Source organism: Sparus aurata, chromosome 9, assembly GCF_900880675.1.
Source record: "Sparus aurata chromosome 9, fSpaAur1.1, whole genome shotgun sequence".
NCBI classification, from domain to species: Eukaryota; Metazoa; Chordata; class Actinopteri; order Spariformes; family Sparidae; genus Sparus; species Sparus aurata.
Window position 1 is genome coordinate 17,703,541 of NC_044195.1, and position 21,852 is coordinate 17,725,392.

At 40.2% G+C, this 21,852-nt stretch overlaps 1 protein-coding gene across 5 annotated transcripts in view; it reads right to left on the reverse strand.

Moving 5' to 3' along the window:
• uggt2 (UDP-glucose glycoprotein glucosyltransferase 2) overlaps positions 1 to 21,852 on the reverse strand; it is a 44,493-nt gene that overhangs the window by 16,054 nt on the left and 6,587 nt on the right. For 4 of the 5 annotated variants that reach the window (XM_030427969.1, XM_030427966.1, XM_030427965.1 and 1 more), the window contains 21 exons: positions 21,441 to 21,540; positions 20,954 to 21,014; positions 20,569 to 20,660; positions 20,247 to 20,397; positions 18,223 to 18,342; positions 17,860 to 17,945; positions 17,590 to 17,725; positions 17,212 to 17,343; positions 16,936 to 17,100; positions 16,425 to 16,548; positions 16,234 to 16,332; positions 15,265 to 15,359; positions 14,099 to 14,308; positions 11,444 to 11,575; positions 9,794 to 9,924; positions 9,309 to 9,404; positions 8,984 to 9,086; positions 7,840 to 7,919; positions 3,935 to 4,124; positions 3,647 to 3,805; positions 1,982 to 2,067 (listed from right to left, as the gene is read on the reverse strand). In XM_030427969.1, coding sequence (XP_030283829.1) covers positions 1,982 to 2,067; positions 3,647 to 3,805; positions 3,935 to 4,124; positions 7,840 to 7,919; positions 8,984 to 9,086; positions 9,309 to 9,404; positions 9,794 to 9,924; positions 11,444 to 11,575; positions 14,099 to 14,308; positions 15,265 to 15,359; positions 16,234 to 16,332; positions 16,425 to 16,548; positions 16,936 to 17,100; positions 17,212 to 17,343; positions 17,590 to 17,725; positions 17,860 to 17,945; positions 18,223 to 18,342; positions 20,247 to 20,397; positions 20,569 to 20,660; positions 20,954 to 21,014; positions 21,441 to 21,540 — 2,548 coding nt within the window. The remainder of the gene's footprint in view (positions 1 to 1,981; positions 2,068 to 3,646; positions 3,806 to 3,934; positions 4,125 to 7,839; positions 7,920 to 8,983; positions 9,087 to 9,308; positions 9,405 to 9,793; positions 9,925 to 11,443; positions 11,576 to 14,098; positions 14,309 to 15,264; positions 15,360 to 16,233; positions 16,333 to 16,424; positions 16,549 to 16,935; positions 17,101 to 17,211; positions 17,344 to 17,589; positions 17,726 to 17,859; positions 17,946 to 18,222; positions 18,343 to 20,246; positions 20,398 to 20,568; positions 20,661 to 20,953; positions 21,015 to 21,440; positions 21,541 to 21,852) is intronic. The other variant, XM_030427967.1, reaches the window with a different exon arrangement.

The following is a 21,852-nucleotide window of genomic DNA, read 5'->3' on the forward strand; positions in this document are numbered from 1 at the left end:
GGATGGCGGTCAGTGTTTTGTCTGCTGCATACCAAAGCTCAACTGACTGAGCAATCATCCATGATACAACTTTAAATTAAGGTTAGTCATAAAGCTTTTTTTAATGACATATCTTAAAATCAGACTGAAGCCACAAGGGTTATCCTCTTTTGCAATCAATCAGTAAATGCGAGACATGTTCTTTTGAGAAAGAGTCACAATAGCTTAACCATTTTTTTTTTTGATCAACTAAATGATTTAATGAGCAAGTGTTGTGGCTCTATAGCTGACAGGCATGTACTCAACTATGCTGGTTGACATGTTTTAACTATGGCAGCAGTAAAAGAAAATACATACAGTAGGCTCCTCTCATGAGGGAGACAACAGCAGCTGATGGACGGACAGACGGTGAGAGCACACACTCAAAAGCGGATACTGGGACAGCTGCCAGGGTCACTCTGACTATATTCATTACCCTCCATCATCGTTAAGAATCACCTCACCATTATTTTATCCATCACTACTTTCCAGCCATGCTGTATATACTGGTAGATATAATGACAAAGTCACTATGGTATTGATTGTGTAACACCGCCGCTCACTAATTGTTTTAGGGCTGATTTGCCCAGTGGAGAATACACTTTAGCAAGCGGGATCTGCAGGGTTTGATGGTGAAACACCAGAGAGCAAACTTCAGGAAGAGATGAGCAATAGGGTATGATTCACAGCAAGCCATTACAACCCCACTGCTTACCAAAGGCAAAAAACCCCTAACCTTATCACTATGATAAATGCCCCCTCCTCTTTGGGCCAAAAGTGCCCCTGCCGCTAAGCTCAAATGCCGCTTGTGTTTCGCCCCCCACTTCACTGCTGTCACTGATGCAACTCAGCCTTTAGGGCTTGTGTTAGAAAGCACCAGAGATCAATCTGTATCCGTGCTCAGAGGAGAGGAGAGCTGGCCATCTCATTCATCGCTGTCAGGGCAAGGCGCGGTGGCAGCACAGGGCGCAAGAGGAAAAACGCAGGCTCGGGGACCGGAGAGCACAGACACTCCCACTGGACGCTGATCGGCCACCTAACCAGAGCAGAGTGCCGCTAACCACAAGAATAATGACACTGCCAAGGTGAAAAATGACATCACCTCTTAGCTTCACCTGGAGGATTGGGGAATAAATCTTGGTTGTCTGATATGATTCCAGAGGAACCAAGGGCTGTATGTGTCCTAAATCTTATGTGAGGATAGCCAGAGAGGACAATATCTGTGATTGTAGGGACATGGTACATTCACATACATGGTTGGGACCTGAGCCATAATCACAACAGTGAGGGGTTATCATTCTTTGTGATGTTAAAAAGAAATGATATGCTGTTCCTTTGAAAATTAAGAACTGGATTTGTTTTAGATCAAAGCAGAAAGCACCACTGTACATTTTAATTAAGTGAAAGGGAAGAATTAAAAGAATACAAGGCAGGGAGAATTGCATTTTGTTTGAAAATGCATCAAATAAACCAAAGCACAATACTGTTTCTATTTGTCCGGGGAAATCAGACAACGCCAACGCACTCTGTCTAGTAGATGCAGCCTCTGACACCTACGCCATCCTAACTGAAACACGTTCTGCTGCTGATATTTGGCAGTCTGAGGTGGATGGCGTGGCAGGTGACCAGCTGAATCATCCCTCCACTCTGTCTTCTCTTTAATAGCACCCCTCTCCTCCTACTTGTCTCTCTCCCCTCTGCGGTGAGCAGAACTCCCTGCACTCATCAAAACCTTGAGCTGGTACAGTGTCAGCAGCTCTCCATGTTACCATAGTGATGGGTTTCATAGCTACCGGTATGAAATGGAGAGGTAGCTGAAAACAACCTTGATGCTGAGCTACTGATGAAACTGCCTAATTAGCATCATTACCTAACTTTTTATATACAGTGTGACTGTAAGGAATGAGATGGAAAAGACTACAATGTCATTAAGAATAGTGTGCAGATACAGATGAATACTCACGTCACAATCTGATAGATTTCCTCTGATCTCCCTTTACGTAATCTCAGGATCCAGGCGCCAGGATTGGCTTTCAGCTGGAAATATCCCTGATGTGGTTGAAACAACATGAGTGTTTACTGAGAGCAATCCAATTCACACACATTTTCTCAACACTGGCACCAAAATGTTTTTGTTACAAACTTTCTGCTGTAGTTAAAGAAACATTATACAAGAATATTTTGTGACTTGACGGCCATGCAGTTTCTTTGTGCAATTCCATCATACACTGTGGTCATAAACACGTAAAGCTGTACACATGCATTTGTTATGATTCCACTACCTCTGATCAAAAACTAGACAGTTGATAACTTTGCTAACATGGCTAAACATCAAGCAAGTGGGGACACAAGGGATAGCAGGCCAGCTAATTCATCATTCAAACAGCAAGAAGGACAGCTCATTGGCTGTTTTGTAGCCATTAATTCTAAGATGACCAAAAGCCAATCTCAGATTTACTCTTGTCTCTCCCTTTCTCGTCTTAGTTTCTTCGAGTCGATGTCCGCTTAGTTCTATTCGACTCTGTTACGATGCCCCCAGAGGAAGCAGAGAGTGGTTAGGTTACCAGCTCACCTAGCTCAGGTACCCATTCTCTGCCACTGCTCGCCAGCATTTCCCATTATGGGTCCATAAACCTCCAGACATGTCACTCAAGTCTTTCATTTCAAGTCTCAACTAATTCAAATTGGGTCAAGTCCCCATTCAAGTTACCTTTCCCCTACCCAGGTTTTTATAGAGAAAAACAACAATGTTTTAGTACCTGTCTAATAATTATATAGAAAATAATTCAATTACATATATTATATTATACATAAAAATTATGACAAATAATTACATTTCCATGTTGTATATACCATAATAATAGATATTCAGTGATTTTTTTTTTATAAGTCTATTTATTTCTTAATTTCTTGTCAATCAAATACCTGTCCCTTCTAAAGTGTGAAATACCAACAAAATCTAAATATACTGAAAAAGAAGTCTCAAATCAAGTCACAAGTCTTTAACATCCAAGTCCAAGTCCAGTCTCAAGTCATTTCTTTTCTTTAGAAGGCAAGATGTCATCAAAACAGTGACTCGAGTTGACTCGAGTGCAAGTCACAATGCCTCAACTCCACATCTCTTAGCTGCTGTACTGCAGTGTAAACACAAACAATCCTCCAGTGCTCACAGTCCGGTCCAAGCAGAGTCAGCTTGCTGTAAGACCAACTGAACTACTGTAACTAATGAACAACAGCTTCATTTAGCAACTTTAGCTATTTTAGCAACAAGTTCAGATATCTGTCCATCTGGAAACTCTGTTAATCTCGGAGAGTCGAGCCAGAGCAGCAGAAGATCATCAAGGGGAAAAACATCCCCATAAAATATGATCCAGTTTCATCCACATAGTTGGTGGTGTGGGTAGTAGGGCCATAAAGTGCACTTCTCCTGGCAGATTGTACCCAACGACCCAAACACATAAACACAGGTGTTCCGGTTGCAGAGCGGAAAGGTAAGTGGTATCATTCTCCCTATTACAAGTAGTGCACCGTCAATTATGATTTTGGGATCAATGTTGCTTTAATTGCTATGATATATATGTAACCCACGCAAGAAAACTTGGTAACTCAGATGCAGAAGGCCACTGACCAGGTTAGCCATGACAATAGTGTCATACATGAGTGGGTCCTGACTCATGCCCAGGGTAAACTGCAGTCCACGTGGAGGCTGGCCGGTTGACAGATCGAAGCAGTGGCCCTCCAGCAAGAGATGCTCCAGCTCATACTCTGCTGTCACCACCCCGCTCACCTGGAGTGAAAACACAAATGACGGAGGGCAAAAAACAACAGGGAAACAATTAATAGAAAGCACCTCGGCCCTAATTAAGGAGTGAGAATGATAAGACCGCTGGTCATTATGACTGAGGAGCTAAGATACCTCCTGAAGGTGGATGTTATCCAAGTCATGAGGGCTGCGGACAGCCTGCACGATCCAGCTCTCTGGTGTGATCATATTAAGGGTGAGAAGAGGAGACTCTGGGAGCTCTGTGAAGCGGGCAACTGGTCCTGGAGACACTGTGTCGTTGGCCAAGAAACTCACATCGGACTCCAAGACGAAGCGGTAAAAGCTGTGAAGACAAACAGAGATGATCACAATTTAAGTGCCTGTCCTTCAACTGTGAATTTACATAACATCTAACAATTGGGCAGAGAACTGAAAGCCCTGAAACAGTGGATATCCTGTTTGCCACCAGACCTAGTCAACAATGCATCCAACAAACCCACTGTTCTTTTCAGCAAGCACTAAACTGATGACATGTTGTGCAATAGTCTTTTTTTCTAGAACAGGAGAGATGTGCTCTGTTGTGACAGCTGGGTATACACAATCTCATAAAAGGGAGGAATCTAATACTATTACTTGCCAGTGTTCCTGCTCGGCCAATAACAAAAATATGTCAAGTAGCCTGTGCACCAGAAGTGCTGCCTCTCTCCATTATTACTCAGTTGTCGCAGATGCTAGCTCTGGGCTAATCTTTATGCTAATTGCTTTTCTTCAGTACACCCTCTGACGCCGAGGAGTTATAATGAGCGTAGATAATGTGGCAGATGATAAACATTACCAATGCAAATTTTTTTTATTTAGAACGCTTCTTATTCTCAAAGGTACATCATCACATTTCTTATTCGCAGGGAGATTTCACAAAATATAATTCTCTCCATGGCAGCTGTGTTCCCGTAGACCAGAACAGAGCAGCTAGGGGGGTTGACTCCAGGCTGGCTGCATGTCGCACAGGTACAGGTACAGGTACAGTAAGTGATGGGGGACAGGCTGTAGTTAAGGAAGAAAGCCAGCACACCTGGGGAACAACAACATCTTCATTTGATTGCGTTTGTGAGATGACCAATTCTCCACAAGACCAAAAGTGAGAGAAAGAATATGAGCAGCCCTGTGGTCTCTGCTGCGGTCTTACCACTATCAGATGTATCCCTGTGAATTAAATGAACCCACTGAAGCAGAAAAGGACTCATGTGAATCAGCAGTACCTCTAAAGGTAGTCTAAAAGATTACCAAGGTTACGGCTCCGCAAAGGATATCAAGCAGGGCAGTTGTAACTTTGCATTTACAAAACTAATCTGCTGTTGTTACTAGTTGTCAGTCTCTTTGTGATTTAGATCTTTGGGATGAGATGAAAGCTACCCTATCAAATTTATTCATTTTCTATTTTTTTTACCTCTGCCAAGTAGGTTATGTTTTAGTTCAAGTTTGTTTGTCAGCATGATTTTGGAAAAAACACTGTTTTTAATGTCGCCTCTACTTTAAAAAAGTTAAATTAAATGTAAGTTGTACAAACTATAAAGTTTGAATAACGTAAAAGTATTAGCCTTCTCAGTAATTTTAATGTTTTTCTCAATATTTTTACATAAACTCACTTTGTCAGATTTTGGAGTGTAGACAGTGGTAAACTACAATGGTGAAAAAACATAAATTGCGGACAAATGATGATGATGTCATGATTCACATTCATGGGTACTAGTAATACTCCGGGGTAGCCTTCACATGAAGGTGCTTAAACTTCACTAAAAAAGGCAGCGTTGTCTTCTTTCCCCTCTCATTTCAGAGTGTAACGAGAGAAGAAAGCTGTTTCCTGGGAGAACTGGAACAAATGTTACATCGTTACAACTGTAACAAAATGTTGTGGTTATAGAAATACACACATATAATACAACTAATTAGGGCTGTAATCAAACAAAGAAATCCTTGGTCGATCGAAGCCGTGAAATTTAGACAATTGTTTTTGTCATGTTATAATAATTGACAGGCACTATCATTACGCTCTGTGCTTGTCCTCAGATGCTGCCGTTGCGGGCGGGTGCGCCTGCAGTTATAAAACGATTATTAGACTAAAACCTTGAAATATGCCAATTCTGATATCTTCATATACTTAAAAATGGACGGAGCAACCTAACGCAGACAAGTCAGCTTACCGTTTTTAGGTGATATGCCATGTTTGTAGTCGAGCTGTGATATACAAACTGTTGTTTGCAATCTTTGCATTCAACTTTTTTTCCATTTTCTATTTTTATAAAATGCTGCCACACTGCTGACGTCTTTGACATGCTAGAATAGGAATGACTGTAAATGAAACGCTTAAAAATAAATAAATATTCAACAAACCACTGGACCTAGGCCTTCTAGTACGTTCTTCAATCTGTTTTTCTGTAGTGGGTTGGGCTAATCCAAAATAGTGAAAACAAGGGGGGGGTGTTCTAAAGACACACTGTTACCTGTGAAACAGAGGTGCTCTGAAAACATCCCCATTAGCACTTGGTACTTTTCTTCCTGATGAAGTCAAATATGCCATATGCAGGACACACAGCATTGGGATGGAGAGGACCCGCTGCGTGTTTGTGCACTGCCATAGCAGCATGTAGTTAACACGCCAATAATTGACCAATCAGAATTTTGGTCAAACTCTTACTAATATCCAAATGTGACCACAAATACTATATTTAAGGTGCAATATATAAGAACTGGCCAGCTGAATAGGGGGAAGCATATCACCAGAGTAACCAATAACTGCTGCTAACTGTATTTTCCTTTAGCTAGTTAGCATGATTAGCCATGCATCTAGTGGTCCCGATAAATGACCGGTAGACTCGGTAGATGTCTCTGCAACACAATTCATAGACATCATAATGTAAAAATTGTTATTTCTTTACATTCTGTTTATTTTAGTAGATTTTGTCAGTGTTTTCAACTAAAATCCTTACATATTGCACCTTTAAGGAAAATGTTCGAACTTCACACTTCATAATAAAAAGCAGTTATAATGGCAATGACCTATGCACTTACAGAACAGTGAACTACAGTTTTTTGTTAAATTTTTTAGTCACTTAAAAACGTATTAATTCCCTAAAGCGGAAGGTTCTGAGGGTTCTTGATCAACGCCAAAGACTCAACAAATATCATCTAGTCAAGATCAGTATTTTTGAAGTTTAAAGCTTTGGAGAGTCTGTCCTCTATCTGCTCAAATACTCACATTTTAAGTGGCTGAAAAAAGGGAGGAACTTAACACTAAACAACCAGTAACACAAAACAATTCTGCCACCAAGGCTAATTACATGAAATGTGTCTGCACTGGACTAGTGGAGCAGCAAGTAGCAGCTTGACTGCAGACATCCAGCATATTTATCTCTCATGTGAAAGTATCACGTAGCCATTTGTGTCAATTACAGGCAATTGTCACTCTGGTGGAACAGGAAGTGTGATGGGTTAGGGAGAGAGAGAGTTGGTGAGTGATTTCTAGGGGAAGAGTTTTTTTTCCATCTCTTCAATTCCTGCTGGTCTGTGACAGAGGTCAACAAAGGTCATGCTGTAAATCGTGCCTCCAAAGTGAGGGTAAACTCCCTGGAAAATTCCTGTCATTCGGTATTGAAAAAAGCATTTGAGCTTTTTCAGCACACTACCATTACAAATGACTCACCCCCATTATGGAACAAATTAAAAAGAAAACAATCCAAATCAGATAATGACTAGCATTCACTCAGTGATGTGAATGTTAATGGACAATTTCAAGTTTTCATTTGATGTGTTGGTTTGTTCTTTATTTTGTAGTTTTTACTGCATGGCTTGAACCGCAGCAGTGCAAGCAGTAAGCAATTTTCCCAGAGATGCAAGGGCGGCCCAAAGCAATAAGGTGGTGTTATTAAGCAGATTGCATCTGTGCAGTATAATCTTACAAAGGCAAGGAGCGCAGCAGAGATGCTAAGTCTGCAGTGGTCAGAGGATACACAAACAAGCCAAACAGGGAAAATGTAATTACTGTTGGAGCCAGAGCTTACCTCTTGAGGGGCATCTCGGACAACTTGGCCCTGCAATTCATAAACACCTGCAGTCTCACATTGATCACTTGACTGAGCACCTGCAGAGTCACAAAAGAAGAGACCAGTTAGGAACCAAGAGCAAGGAAGAGCCCAGCCCAGCAGAGAAGTGCAATACACACAAGAGTTTTTTATTGAACTGAAGAACTGAAGGCTGCCCAAATGATACCATATTTTAAGAGGATCTCAAATGATGAAGCAAATACACCCTTAAAAAACATCTTTCACCATGTAACAGTAATCAAAAGCATAATGAGTGAGCAGTTAACAGCGCACCAAGCTTAAAACTAATTGTGATGCCGACATGCTGGTATCAAAATTTCCACTGCATCTTGCAGTACACTACAGAAAAAAGTATACACTGCAAACAACAGCTACTGAAGGTGGCGTTCTGACTGGCTGTCTGTAAAAGCACGGTGAGTCATATTTTCATATTCACCCAAGTCAAATACTTCACCACAGCAAGCCTCCGGCAAGATGCAGCAGAGAGCTAATGGGATTCAGTGAAACTAAGCCCACTAAGGAGACCGTTTCTAAATAACATTATCAGCTCAAAGAATAAATAAGCATACTTGGTTCAGCTCACAAAGGAGGCATAAGCATAAAATAAGGAGTTTTTTCCACTTTTCTAATCAACTTTACGACTCAATAAATGCTTTGAACGAGCAGAAGTGAATTCCTCCTGCTCTTAAAGTATCTAACATTAGAAAAGGAAGGAGTCGGAGCACAACTTTTCCAATTCTTATCTCAGCATGTATTATTTACTGTTTGCCAAGTGGGTGTTAACTGTAGTGGGATTCTAACACAGTATTTTATCCACTCAAAGTCAGGGTATTCAGTGACTGTATTTTCCTTCTTTCTATTTTGGAAGTTGAAGTATTCTTGGAGGGTATAGTATCCTTCAGCATAAACAATGTGCACAACATAATATAACCACACAACATCTGATCATAGCATCAAGGGAGGATAGACCAAAAAAAGAAAAATGATTGTGAATTTTTGCACCTTGGCAAGCTTTGTGTATCTATACTCCTCCTTTTAGTGATATTAAGGTCTTGCTGTATGATGTCAACAGGAGAAGAATACGCAAAAGAATACAGCTTACGATAAGTAGAGGGGACATCTTCTGCGCCTCCCGAGTGAGGGGGTCGACGATGGCCACAACATCATAGAACACCTCGTTTTCACGTGGGGAGAGATTGAGCACACTGAGGTGGAGAGAGGAACAGCACACCAAAGCGGATTCAGCACTACAAGGTTATACAACCCTTATTCAGCAGAACTGCAAATCAAAAGATTCCCCTCTCTGGACTGCTTGAAATGATGATGTTGCAATTTTAAGATCCATTGTAACAAAGGGAAAAGCTTCATTGCGAGACTGCAGAGAACAATGAGGGTGTAAACAGAGAAAAGAGAAAAAAGTTGCCCACCTGTGGCTGTCTTTGATAAAGTGGACATCCCTCCTGACCTCTCCTTTGGGTGCTGCAGTTAGGAGGGCATCAACTTTCATCACCAAGTCGCTAGCGCTACAGGGAAAGAGGCGTATCAGGGTGAGCCCTTTATTTATTAATGCTACATGCTGGGAGGTATATCAAACAGAGCTCATGTAATGTGATGTCAGGCTGTTAACAAGGTGGCCTTATAAATCAGTTAATGGTACTTGAACACACTGAGAGACTAAAATCTCTGTCACTACAGAACACTTAATAGGAAATGATAGGTTTACAGAAACTCAATACTAAACAAAAAAGTGACACAAAGAGAAAAGTGATAAAAAGGTTTAAAGATATTTCACAATACAACAACTACTGTCTTTATCTTTTAATGTTGGGATGCTGAAATGTTTAGCACAGGCAGTTCTAGAAAGATAGAGTAATTTTTTCTCATATGACAAGGCAGACAAATACAAACATACTGCTTTGGCTTCATCCCCATCTGTTTAACTTTGGCTTTGACTTTCTCTGCAGAACCGCTCAGTGTAATCTTCTCAAGCAAGTGGAAATCCTCCACAGTGAATTCCTCCAGCTCTTCAAACGGGCCGAGTATCTAACACCAGGAAAGAGTGCAGTCAGAACACGACTATTCAAAATTCTTATCTGAGCATATATTATTTACTGTTTGCCAAGTGGGTGTTTAATGTAATGGGATTGTAACACCATGTTTTATCCATTAAAGTCGTCGTATTCAGTGTGTGTGTTTTCCTCCTTTTTCTATTTTGGGTGTAGAGTCCTGCCACTGCAGCAGGGGAATGTAAAATGATATTAATTGTTACTGCTATCTCAGGGGCTGGCCTCTTCGTATATGACTGTCAGCATCACTGCTGCTGAGACATCAGCCAGCAGCTCTGTGCACGCATACACCCAGACATACAGTCACTCACGCACAAACACACACACAGTGCAGTGTGTTCCACCTGTGACCTTTGAGAAACAGTAATGCTGATTTGACAGTACTAAGGAAGCGCTCTGAAAACACAAGAGGGAAATTCATCCAAGTGCAGCAGCTAAAAGGATCCTGCTCCACTGTACCAAACAGTAGCACAGTGGTTGTACGGCTTTTTAAGATTTAAATTCATGCACTGTTCAAGCCCTTTCAAGGTACCTAAAACAAAACATTTCAAACACGAAGCCTTTACCTTGTCTTATCTAAATTGTTACTATAAATGCAACAGCTAGAAATTCCATTTTCCGGAATTCCTTTATATCGACAGCAATCAATATATAGCATTACTTTGTTTATTCTACCACCTGTTTTGATCACAATCAAAAACATAGACATTTATTCAGACGCCAGGAGGAAACAGACAAAAATGATGAGTCATTTCATTCCCAATACTAAAAAATGTTGGTTCAAGCTAAATGAGATGAGTAGATGAAACAACAGATAATGTTGCAAATCAAGCATTTTCAAGGAGTATATTGGGATTTAAGCATATTCCTAACCTTGAAAGCACAACCGTTAAAGCAACATTATGTAGAAATTGGAATTTTGTATAATGTGGTGTCCCCCGCAGTTTCTGAGTGCAACAAGACTGTCATAAGTACAAATCCCAGGTCCATAACCATTAACCGTGGCTGAGGCAGAACCTTTCACCCTGTTACAAGAAACTGTACCATCAACATGATTTAGAAGCTGTTATTTTAAGGTAGAAAAAAGTTTCATAATGTTGCCTTAAAATGTAGCATTTTCAAGACTTTCAGGACTTTATACGAACCCTGACAGCAGCAACATTTCAAGGTTCAGTGTGTAGGATTTAGTGGCAGTTTTGGTTGCAGACTGCAATCAACTAAAAACCCTGTCACAACCTCTTTTACAATGGCCACTAAAAACATGAAAAAATGCAACAAAAAAAAACACCCTCTCTAGAGCCAGTGTTGGGTTTGGCTGTTCTGGGCTACTGTAGAAACATGATGGTGGAACATGGCATGAATGAGGGCGTATGCCCTCTGTAGATATAAAATATTCACTGTGGTCTGTTGGACTTAGTATGCATTGTTCTAATGGATCAGTATTCTGAATATCTGAGAAGATGCTATTTGAATTGTCGGAGATGAAGTCCACTCACCCTGCCGTTACTGATGACTGCCCGCTGTCCAGGACTCAGTTTCAGGACATCTCTACAAAACAGCTGCTGACTGCGGATAAAATCCACTTCCATTGTGTTGAACTTTTTCTCAAAGGCATCTTCGTCCATGCCCTGGAGCAGAATAACAAAAGTCTGATTAGGTAAGATACATTGATTGCATTGTTGGCTCACACATTTCTGAGGAAAGTGTGATGTAATTCAAGATCCAATAGACTCACTCAAGGACCTTTCTGCCTTTACAGTCTGTACAAAACACAATCTGAGTGATGCATTGGCATAAGGAATGATGTATGTGAGGCAAAAGAATTATTCACAATATCATTGATGCCTTACATCAGCACAATCACTGCAGCTTTCCAAACATAAAATATTTTAGCCAGAGGAGCGGGCTATAAGAAAGGCGCATGGAAATTAGATTAATCAATTTGTAATTAATACAACAAACTCTTAATTAAGCTTCAGCCATTTTTGTCCATAACAAATTAGGTGTGGGAGTGTGATGTGTGTGTGGAGTCAGGTTATTAGTTTCTCCGACATCTCTCCTCAGGAGAACAGGTGAAATACCAATAATGTCAGCACAATCCAGTCAGCAAGTCTGTCTGGCAGCCAATAATAAACTCATATCCCTCGACTCTGAGTCTCAACTCACACAGCCACCTCCTACCTATCTTTCTGTTGCTATTTCCAGCCTGTTCTCTCCCCATTCTTTTAGGCTGGTATAATTAAAGGGCAGTTTGTTATGGCTGGTCCCAAATGTAGCCTGTGCTGTACAACTTGTCCTGATGGGAGAGTTGGGAGCCCTCCTGTCAGCTGATTTGTTGATTAGTGCCTGAGAATTTTAAATTGTTATGTGTAATGATGTGTGGGTGGATACATTGCACACTACAGCATGAAGAACACTAGTGGCTGTAGACTGCTTACAGAAGCAGAGTGATGGTCAGGCTCAGCTGAGCACCAGGCTCACACAAGCATGAACGGTGAGCAGGAGCTCGGCCATGCATTCAGGTTCTGGAGACCAGGTATCCACCAGCAATTTTTAGTTAAAGATTCAGCGTGTGGCGGCCGCCTTGAGCTGGCCCCTGTGACAGATCAAGTGGAACTGACAGTGAGTAGACTGCTTGCTTTGGCATCCCCAGGCTGTGCGGCATCATGCGTGCTCTAAATGTATTCTGTTAGCTGATGTACAGAAGAGGAACGAGAAGATGGGCTCATCAATCACCATTTTCCTCCGACTGTGCACTTAAAATCCAGTGGAAGACAAATCTCTGCAAGTGGTTATATCCAACCTTTGTTCTCCTCATTTTTGCCCTCATGCTCATCATTTCTGCCAAAAATGTTCTTATTTTCTGACCCCCCTTTTGCAGTGATACACTTCACTGATACAACTTTCACGACACAATCAAGCAATATTAATCATTTTGGTTGTGTGGTTGTATTTTATTTATGTTTTATTTATTCAAGATATCTCAGTATTTGTTTCATGCATAACTTGAAATGTCTTAATATCCTTGAGAATTAAAAGTCTAGCGCTCTATATAATTATATTGGCTTTGGCATTTATTTATTTTACAATATCCCATCCAACAAAAGTATTTATCATGACAGATGTGATGCTTTATATCATAAGACAATATAAATTCATCAGTTTTGTTGTGCTTTTGCCATATTGTTTATTAACGTAGGAATCCAGTTAATATCTCTGGCAGGTAAAGTTGCAAATCAGTGAGCAGGACATTTTTATGGCAGCATTGGATTTAGAGGATTTTGCTTAAATGTGATGAAGCATCTCAGGTACTGTATTTTTTACATTGGTTTAGTCAAAATCCGACAATTACATCTCGCCATTTTAACCTTAATGCTAAAAAATAATCAATGTAATTTTCACAAAATGCAATATACCAAAATATATATCAATATCAAAACACAACACAGATCATAACAAAGGTTTATAGCCATATTTCCCATTCCATACATTGGACTTGTTCCTTTCTCCTTTTTCGCTTATACACATTCTGGTTGTGTCAGAGAACACAGGAAATGGAATTCACCCCCTCAGGTCTCCAGGCATTCATGTGTTTGACAAAACAGAAAATACATTTCTATTTTCTAATCTGCCTTGACTGCTGGTATCAGAAAACTTCTATGTTAAATGCTTATGCAGTAGCTGGTAGGAGACATCCAATTCCCAGATATTCTGCTTGTAATAATGATCATGTGGTCTTCCTTTCTGTCAGCCAGGAGGCAGACCACACGTGCTGTAAACTTAATATGATATGAGTGTGCCATCTTCACACAAATAAATAAAGTAATATACCACACCACAATGTGCGCATGCTTTCTGGATAAAAGGGCGAAGTTGGTATCAGTGTAGTGAGATTGCTAATGTTGATGTAAGAATGATGACAGACCATATTCAAAAGATTTTAGGGGTTTGATTTTGTGTATCAGTTGGACCACAACTGGCTATTTCAATAACAAAATAATAAAGACTTAGACTTCTACTTTATGTAAATTGCAAATAATACAGAATACAAAGGCATCACATTTACTTGAAATACGTAAATGTTTGGAATATGATTATTTCTAAACTGAGGAAGAAAAAAAAAGAGCTTCATTCCTCTATTCCTACCTTACCTGAATCAGAAAGTCCTTCATCTTGGTCCTACCCTGCTGGAGGAGCTGGCTGCTCTCGTCTATCAGGAGTTTTTGCACAAACTCTGCTGCAGCCTTATTCTTCTGGGTGAGGAGAGAAGCCCAGATAGCCCTGTACAGCACAGTGTTATCTTCGCTGGGCTTTCCAGTGGGGTTATCTATCACCCCCACACGCACTCCAGGGCTGGCCTTCTGCGCACACACACACACACACACACAAACACACAATTCACAGAAATATCACACATTCTCATATTTCCAGAGACCACAGATGTCACTAAGGAAGAGGACTGGGGGGAGAGGGGTTTGATTGCTTAAAAGAAACAGGAAAGTTTTCTCCTATTCTGTTTATTCTACCAGTGAGGAATCTTTTTTTTTTCACGAGAAATACCAAATGATTACCTGCTGTATCGCATGTAATTCACTTGTCATATATCAGCAGTGAATATTACATTTTAGAAGCATCTGTTTTCATGATTTTCTTGAAAGCGCACACACAGAAATGTCACTTTTCAGAGAACATTTACTCAGTTATAGTCTAGCGGTATGGGGTCTGTTGTTATAACAAGTAAAAAAAAGTATTTTGTAAGTTCATCTCTTCTGCTTGTACGTGACCCTATAGATTTACAGCGGATGAGTTTTGTAACTGCAGGGACACCAGCTGCAAGATTTGTGTGTGAGACAGGCCAATGTGAAAAATGTTATTGATTGAGTCAACATTCATTCCTGCCAAAAATTTCAGGCTTGTGATATACTGTCCAGACTACATCAAAAAAATCTGACACCGGTGTTGGGATTCTTGATTCATTTCAGTACACTGAAGATCAGTAATTATGTTTATAATGCATAATAAACAAGGACCAAACATCTTTTATCTGCAGTTGTCAAGGGATTTTTCTTATCACACAAAAACAAAAAAACATAAACAGTGGCTTTTATGCAAAATTTTCTAAACCAATTTTTATTTAAAAAATCTGGCAGGCCAAATTGAATATCAAATTTGGTATCGAATGACAAGACATTATTTTGATACCTGATAGTATAGAGGCAGTTTGGTAGATGCCATAAAAGTATCAACTTCTGATACCCAGCCCTTAAATCATGGGTTAATAGAATGGGGAGTGATGAAAAGAATAGGTGATACTCACCAAATGTTTCAGAGCATTGAGCAAAAGTTTTCTTCCTGAGACCTTCTCAAAATCTCCTGCTATCCACATGGTTACAGCACTCATGCCATCCTCATCTTAGGCAAAAAAGAAGAGAAAAGAAAAAAAGGCAATAACTCAAAAGGACTCTGAATATGAATGACCTACATCACAGCAAGCTAAAATACATCCTGAACACTCTGCTGCAGTTCCTGACATTTGTATGATAAACTGTTACAAAATGAAAATCTCAATGTAAAGCAAATGTATTTTTGAGTAGTTTTCTATCTCAATGTCAACCTCAATGCTGACACAGCACTTAGCAATTTAGCAAGAGTGTCTAATCTTTTAAAAGGGTTAGCTTATGCTTATACACAAACGATCTAATGAAAGTGAGAAGGAAATTGAGGTCCAGTTATTACAGTGAATGGTCAGAGGTGAGAGAGACATATCACAAAGAGCTCGGTATGTTAGCAGAGAATTGTGCCACCTGTCATAGTTATACCCTCCCTGGTCAGTCAGTCAAGCAGTCAATCAGTTAGTCAGAAAAGCAGGCAGTCAGCCAGTCAGTTATTCCCAAAAGGAAGGTTGGCAATCAGCCTCCTCAACCTCAGTGAGACAGCTACACTGCAGGCTTGAGCAGTGAAATGTAGCTCTGACGACCATTAGGACAGTTGGCCCAAAGCCAGTCAACAGACCCAGCAATTATCCTGCCAGAGGCAGAGTGTGTCCGCTTTAACAAAGGTCAATTTCACACTTTCATACATCAGTAAAGCAGCGCAGGAGTCATTTTTATTTAGAAACTGCTCAGTTAAAGGTTTTCAACAAGTAAGTGCAGAATGGTTGTTTCATTCAACTGACAAAATTGCAGATGCTCGATTTATACTGTTGCATATTGTTGTGTTACTAAAAATTAAATGGTGTTTTGTGAAATTGTGAAACTAAGGCATAACATAATTAGTGACTCCTTACCACTATTTGTAAAGTACTTCATTCTTTTAGACATCACGGCTGTTTTGTCTCTGGAATCCAAGTATGAAAACATAGTTGTGTCATCCCAATCATCAGCGACTGCAACGCAAGAAAGAAAAACAAAATAAGAGAAATATATACAGTAAATAGCTCAATAAATGAATAGATTTAAGGTTAGCAGCACAGGTAACCTGGCTTGGCAGTGAAGTCAAGGTACTGTCTGTCAGTGCTTAAAATAAGAGGGTTCATCCTGGGGACCACGTTGGCCTGCTCCATTAGATAGTCAACCACATCCGAGCCCTCAGTCAGCTGACCCTGTAGACAGAGAACGAAAACAGATGAGTCGTCACTGAGAACATCAATCCATATGCAGGGATTCTATAGGTACAAGTTATAATTAAGACTTTTAAAAGGGGCAAAATGTAGTTTTGGATTATTTATACTTTTTAAGGGCCTGCAGACCCAGATAAGAAAATACTGGATCGTGTGTGTAGCTAATATGCAGCGTAACGATATCTGCAAATGTAATAATCCTCTTTATTACATTCAGCCAGGTATGTAGTGTATTTACACACTTTAAACAATAACACTGCAAACTTCAATGCCCTGCTATCCTGCAAATCATGTATATCAATAGGTTCAACTACCATAAAAAAGTCAAGTTTGGTAGGTTGAACATGAAGAGCGAGTCTCTTTCTGTACCATAAAGACAGCTCTCTGGAAGGCAGTGGTGGTGTCCATAATGCGCTGCAGGATGATGGTTTCCAGCTCATCTGGTTCCGTCTCATCTGGGCTCAGAGGAACGCCGTTAAATAAAGCCAAAGGTAGGGCACCCAGGCCACTCTTTTTGTAGAAGAGGGCACCATCCTAGAGCAAACAAAACATGGACTGAATCTTTGGATACTCCTCATCAATCATTTTTTAAGGATAACCAATAAACAGAAAGAAAAACAAAAGAGAGATATTTCATTCCCATACCTGCCTTTTGTAGTCATATTCTGATTCCACACCTAGAATCCTTTCAGCATTGGCTTTGGGGAATTTCTTCTTCAGGTAAGCAGTGACTGTATCAACAGACAGTGTCTCCCCAACTTCTACTTTGGTGTACAACTGCAAGACAGGTAAGTCAGATCAGTTGTGATCATCACTGTCTTCAATCCCTGCAACTTTCATAACTTCCAACTCTATTTGAAGGCAAAATCCCACTGACTTATATTTTCCAAACCATGGGATAACACAAGGCACAATAAAAGGACTGACTGCTGAGATAGAAAGAAGCAAAAGCTGGTGAGAAGTGTACTTCAGTTATACCTTGAGAAGAGCTTGCTGAGAGATTTGTATATGTGCCATACTTACTGAGAGCATTGATATCAGAGCCTGGGATAAATCGTACTCGTCTGCAATGTAATTCAGCAGTCGGTAAAATCCGACCCCTGCGTCTGAGAAGCCATCAATCTCATCTTTGGTGTTGACAACAAACACAAATCCAATTCTATGGAAAATGGGTCAAAAACACGTTTTTAATTTTCCAGGTGGAATGAGAATCACTACTTAAAGACTACGTAAAGAGTATAAATGCCAAGAGTGGACCACATACAAGGCTGTGTGAGGAGTAACAGCACCAACCTCAGGGGGATCTTGTGCTTGTAAAAAAGCTCTGCTAGTTTTACCAGCTCAACACTTTCTTCTTGTAGTGGATCAAGGAACAGCACCTAACAACAAAGCAAAAACAAACACCATTCAGTCTCTTTTCTCTCTTTTGTGAAAGTGTGTCTGGCTATACCGACTGAAATGTAACACCCCAGAAATTAGGCAAACACAATTTAATCTGAGTCTGTTAGAGAAGAGTCTGAAGAAGCAACAGTTCCACAGGGTTCAGTAAAAGTCAAGTCAGAGGAACATCTGAACTACAATGAAGCCTGCTATCAATTTCATCCCCCCCCTTATCATCACCACCCCCTCAGCATTTCCTGACTTCAGAGGACTCACCAGGTTGAAGAAATTGCGTCTGATCTGCCGGATGACTCCGGGAAAAGTGGCTCTGAGGAGCTCCTGCACACCTGTTGGCCAGCTACGGTATGTTGGATCATTCTCTATATCATTTAGCCACTGGAAAGTATAAGACATAAAGAGGGCTTGTGTGAAAAGTTGATATCCATGAGTTAAGTGCAAGCATCAAAGCAGAAACCATGGAATAAGGACAGATTCAGTGCCTCGCTCAAGGATAATTCTGCCAGACACAGTGGTGTTTTCTATATTTTTCATAAATTTTTTCATTGGTTAAGACATGATACCCATAACAAATACTGGATTTTGCTTTAACCAAGGGTGTTCTTTAAATTTACAGCAAAGTTGTTTTTCAGTCAAGTGTGTGACAAGAATTGAGACATAACACATGGCTTACTCCAACACAGAGCGAACCAATGATCCATACTGTTATCAGGATATAGGACTATATCCCAGCTTAGATTTTGTCCTCATTATATTTTGATATGGCATAAGTGTTGTTGTTTCCTGGTTTTAAAAGCTGCATAACATTAAATTGATGTTATTTTCTTAACTTGACCACTTAGACATTTTGATGATTTTTTTTTAAACAAAAATCACATTGTGTTTATATTTTGTGAAAGTACAACTAGTCCCTACAATATATATATATCTTTTTTTCTTTACATTTTTATAGCATTTAACAACAAAAGAAAACGAGTCCCTACAATATAGTTCCAATATTGATCTAAGCAGAGCCTATTTGGTCAGAAATACTGTGATGGTTAATTTTCCTACCAGTGCTTTCAAAATATCAAGGTGTACACATCATTATTATCATGATATTACTTCAGGGTCATATTGACCAGCCCTGGCTTAGTCGCACAAGGTTTCATGGGTCTGGGAAGAAGTTGGATAAATACTAAACACTTTTTGTTTTGTTTTACTTTACCTCCATCACTAGCCCTCTATTACTAGAACTGCACATTCCAAACTTTAATCCACACATATTGGGTATCAAACACTGGCATCATTTCTCAGCATGACTGTATATTCAATAGTAACTACACCCTGTAATTGACATTTATGACTCAGTGTGGTAGTAATCGTATCCTGCTATTTGTCACCGGCACCAAGATATTGCATAGAGTTCCTGTCTACTGCTCCATATCTTAAGGGTGCAGTATGTAAGAATTGGCCACCATGTTGAATTCATACTCAAAATAAATAGGGGCCAACATAGCACAAGCGTAAACGCGAACTGCAGCTAAATGCTGCTGCAGTTAGTTAGCTGTGTGCAGCTGGCAGTCTGGATAGGGAGTTTGAAGAACTGGGGAATGTTGGCGTTTACACTGCTAGCAGAAGCTTTTTGACCGGGATAGGCTGGGGCTCGCTGCTCAGAATGTCAACTTCTGCCACATAATAGACAGGTTAATAAAGCTGTTCTGTGGATAGAAATACTCTGATCTGTACAAAATCCACATACACCTGTTGTAAAGCCCTACTACTCACCATCAGAGAAAGCTATTAGATGGCTAACTGCAAAATGATCCATTATTGCCAGCCAATCTGGCACTAACAGTTGTCTGTCTCTCCGTACAAGCCTCCCCACAGTGCAACAGGCCAACTGTCATTATCTCGCTTACAGACTCCCTCTGCGTGTGTGTGTGTCTTTCTCTCTCAGACACACATAATCTCCAATCTCTGGTAGGGTGGATGCAAGCTGAAAAGACAGACCTCTTGGTTGAATGTGGACAGGCTTAATATTTTCATTTCTTTGGCATTTTTATAGTACCTCGAATATTAAAATGGCCAGAGGGGCCAAAATGAAAACTTGCAAGTTTTTAATTTGATAGCTTTTCTTGGCTAACTTCCTAATTAATAACTGAAGTTTCTGGCAAGCTCGAGACTGCTGCAATAGCCTGATGACTGGTCCATTAGCTCACACCCTGACACACACAAAGAAGAATGAAACACCTACAGAGTTGATTTAGGCCTGAACAATAACGCTTTCTGACAGAACTCACCATTATAGCTGGATGCCTGATATCTAAGGAGTAGCTGTCATCCACAGCACTCACAGGCAACTTCAGCAACTTGCCCTGATGTTCTCCTTTAATGCCTAGGTTATGAAGCCCCTCCAAGACCCTGGCCTCTCCTCTGAGGATGTCCAAAATGCTGTAAAAACAAAATCACAGGTTAATTCTTTAGACATTTTAGCTGAGTGGCAGCTGTTTCGCGTTAGAACAAACTCTGATCTTTACTCACGATTACTGAGCCAATGCATTGATCTAAAGAATCCTGGGGAGAGCACAGACAGACCACTGCTCCCTCCTGCTGGATTCCTACCTGAAAGGGTTGTGAATGTCCAGATCAATGTGCAGCCCGTTGATGAAGAGCTCCCCGTCTCCTGGGTGAACACCAATAGTCTCGCTGAGATGCTGAAAGGACAAGCTCAAGGTGTTAGGTGAATGCCAAAACCCCTTAAATGAGTGATCTTCCAAGTTTTGACAAGAAAAGCAGAGACATGACTGCAGCAAGTAGAAGACAAAGTGTGCACAGCGCTTGGGAGAAAACTAAGTTTGAAATGTCCCCATTGATGTTGTCACAGAATTTATTTCACATACAGATTAGACAGTCATTCTCTAAAAATAAAACTTGTGCAATAGCTGAGGATGTTATCAAAGAAAACCTCCTGCACTATCATGTGGGAATGCTGCTTATGATATCGCACCTTTTGGTTCCCCTCAATTTCTTTTCTCATTTCCTGCTTTACGGCCACTCTTGTCAGTGATCTGTGGGAACAGTAAAACATGTACAGTCACATCAGCTTTTACCACATCCCAAGCTGGCTGTTAAATGCCACTTTTAATCTTCCAAAACCTGTGGGCCTTCAAGACGGTAAGTTTTTCAGTCAATTCCCTGTAAACACCTGACTCTTACTCAGCAGTTTTTGGTGTTATTACAAGATGCCTAGGCCAACATAAGCAAACATCAAAAAGCTGATTAGATTGCTATATTCAATATGTATTTATCATGGATAATGTTCAAACAAATTAGTTCATAAAATCCATATTTCATGGGCACTTAAATAACAGCACTTGTGTCTGGATTCACAGATTGTAACACAAGAGTAGGGCTTCTAAAAATATGGATTTTGGATTGGTACCAAATGTGTTAGCTGGTAAGCCAGAAAGAGAAAATTAAATGAATCTTCTTACCTGGCTTTGCTTGGAAAGTTTTGACTGATGTCTCGCATGAGCTTCAAAGCATCAAACTTTGGCACGGACATGATTCTGGCAGCTGCCTGGAAACTAAGATCTGTGCAGATCAAATAATAAAATCACAAACATTTGCACATTATGTTAAGGCAAATCAAATCCATGCAAGGTTCTATGACATTGACTATGTTAAATAATTAACTGTCAGTCAAAAATAAAAGCAGCACTGGCCACAAATGGTACAGTATCTCTAAAGCTCACACAACAAAAATCAATTTTCCCTTGATTATACATTTCAAAAGGGGTGGGCAGATCTGGCCCAAAAATAATATCACAATCTATTTCATCACATCACGATCTTAAAAGCAATCTTTTGGTTAGAGGTTGTAAATGGCACTGCCAATCGGAGTAA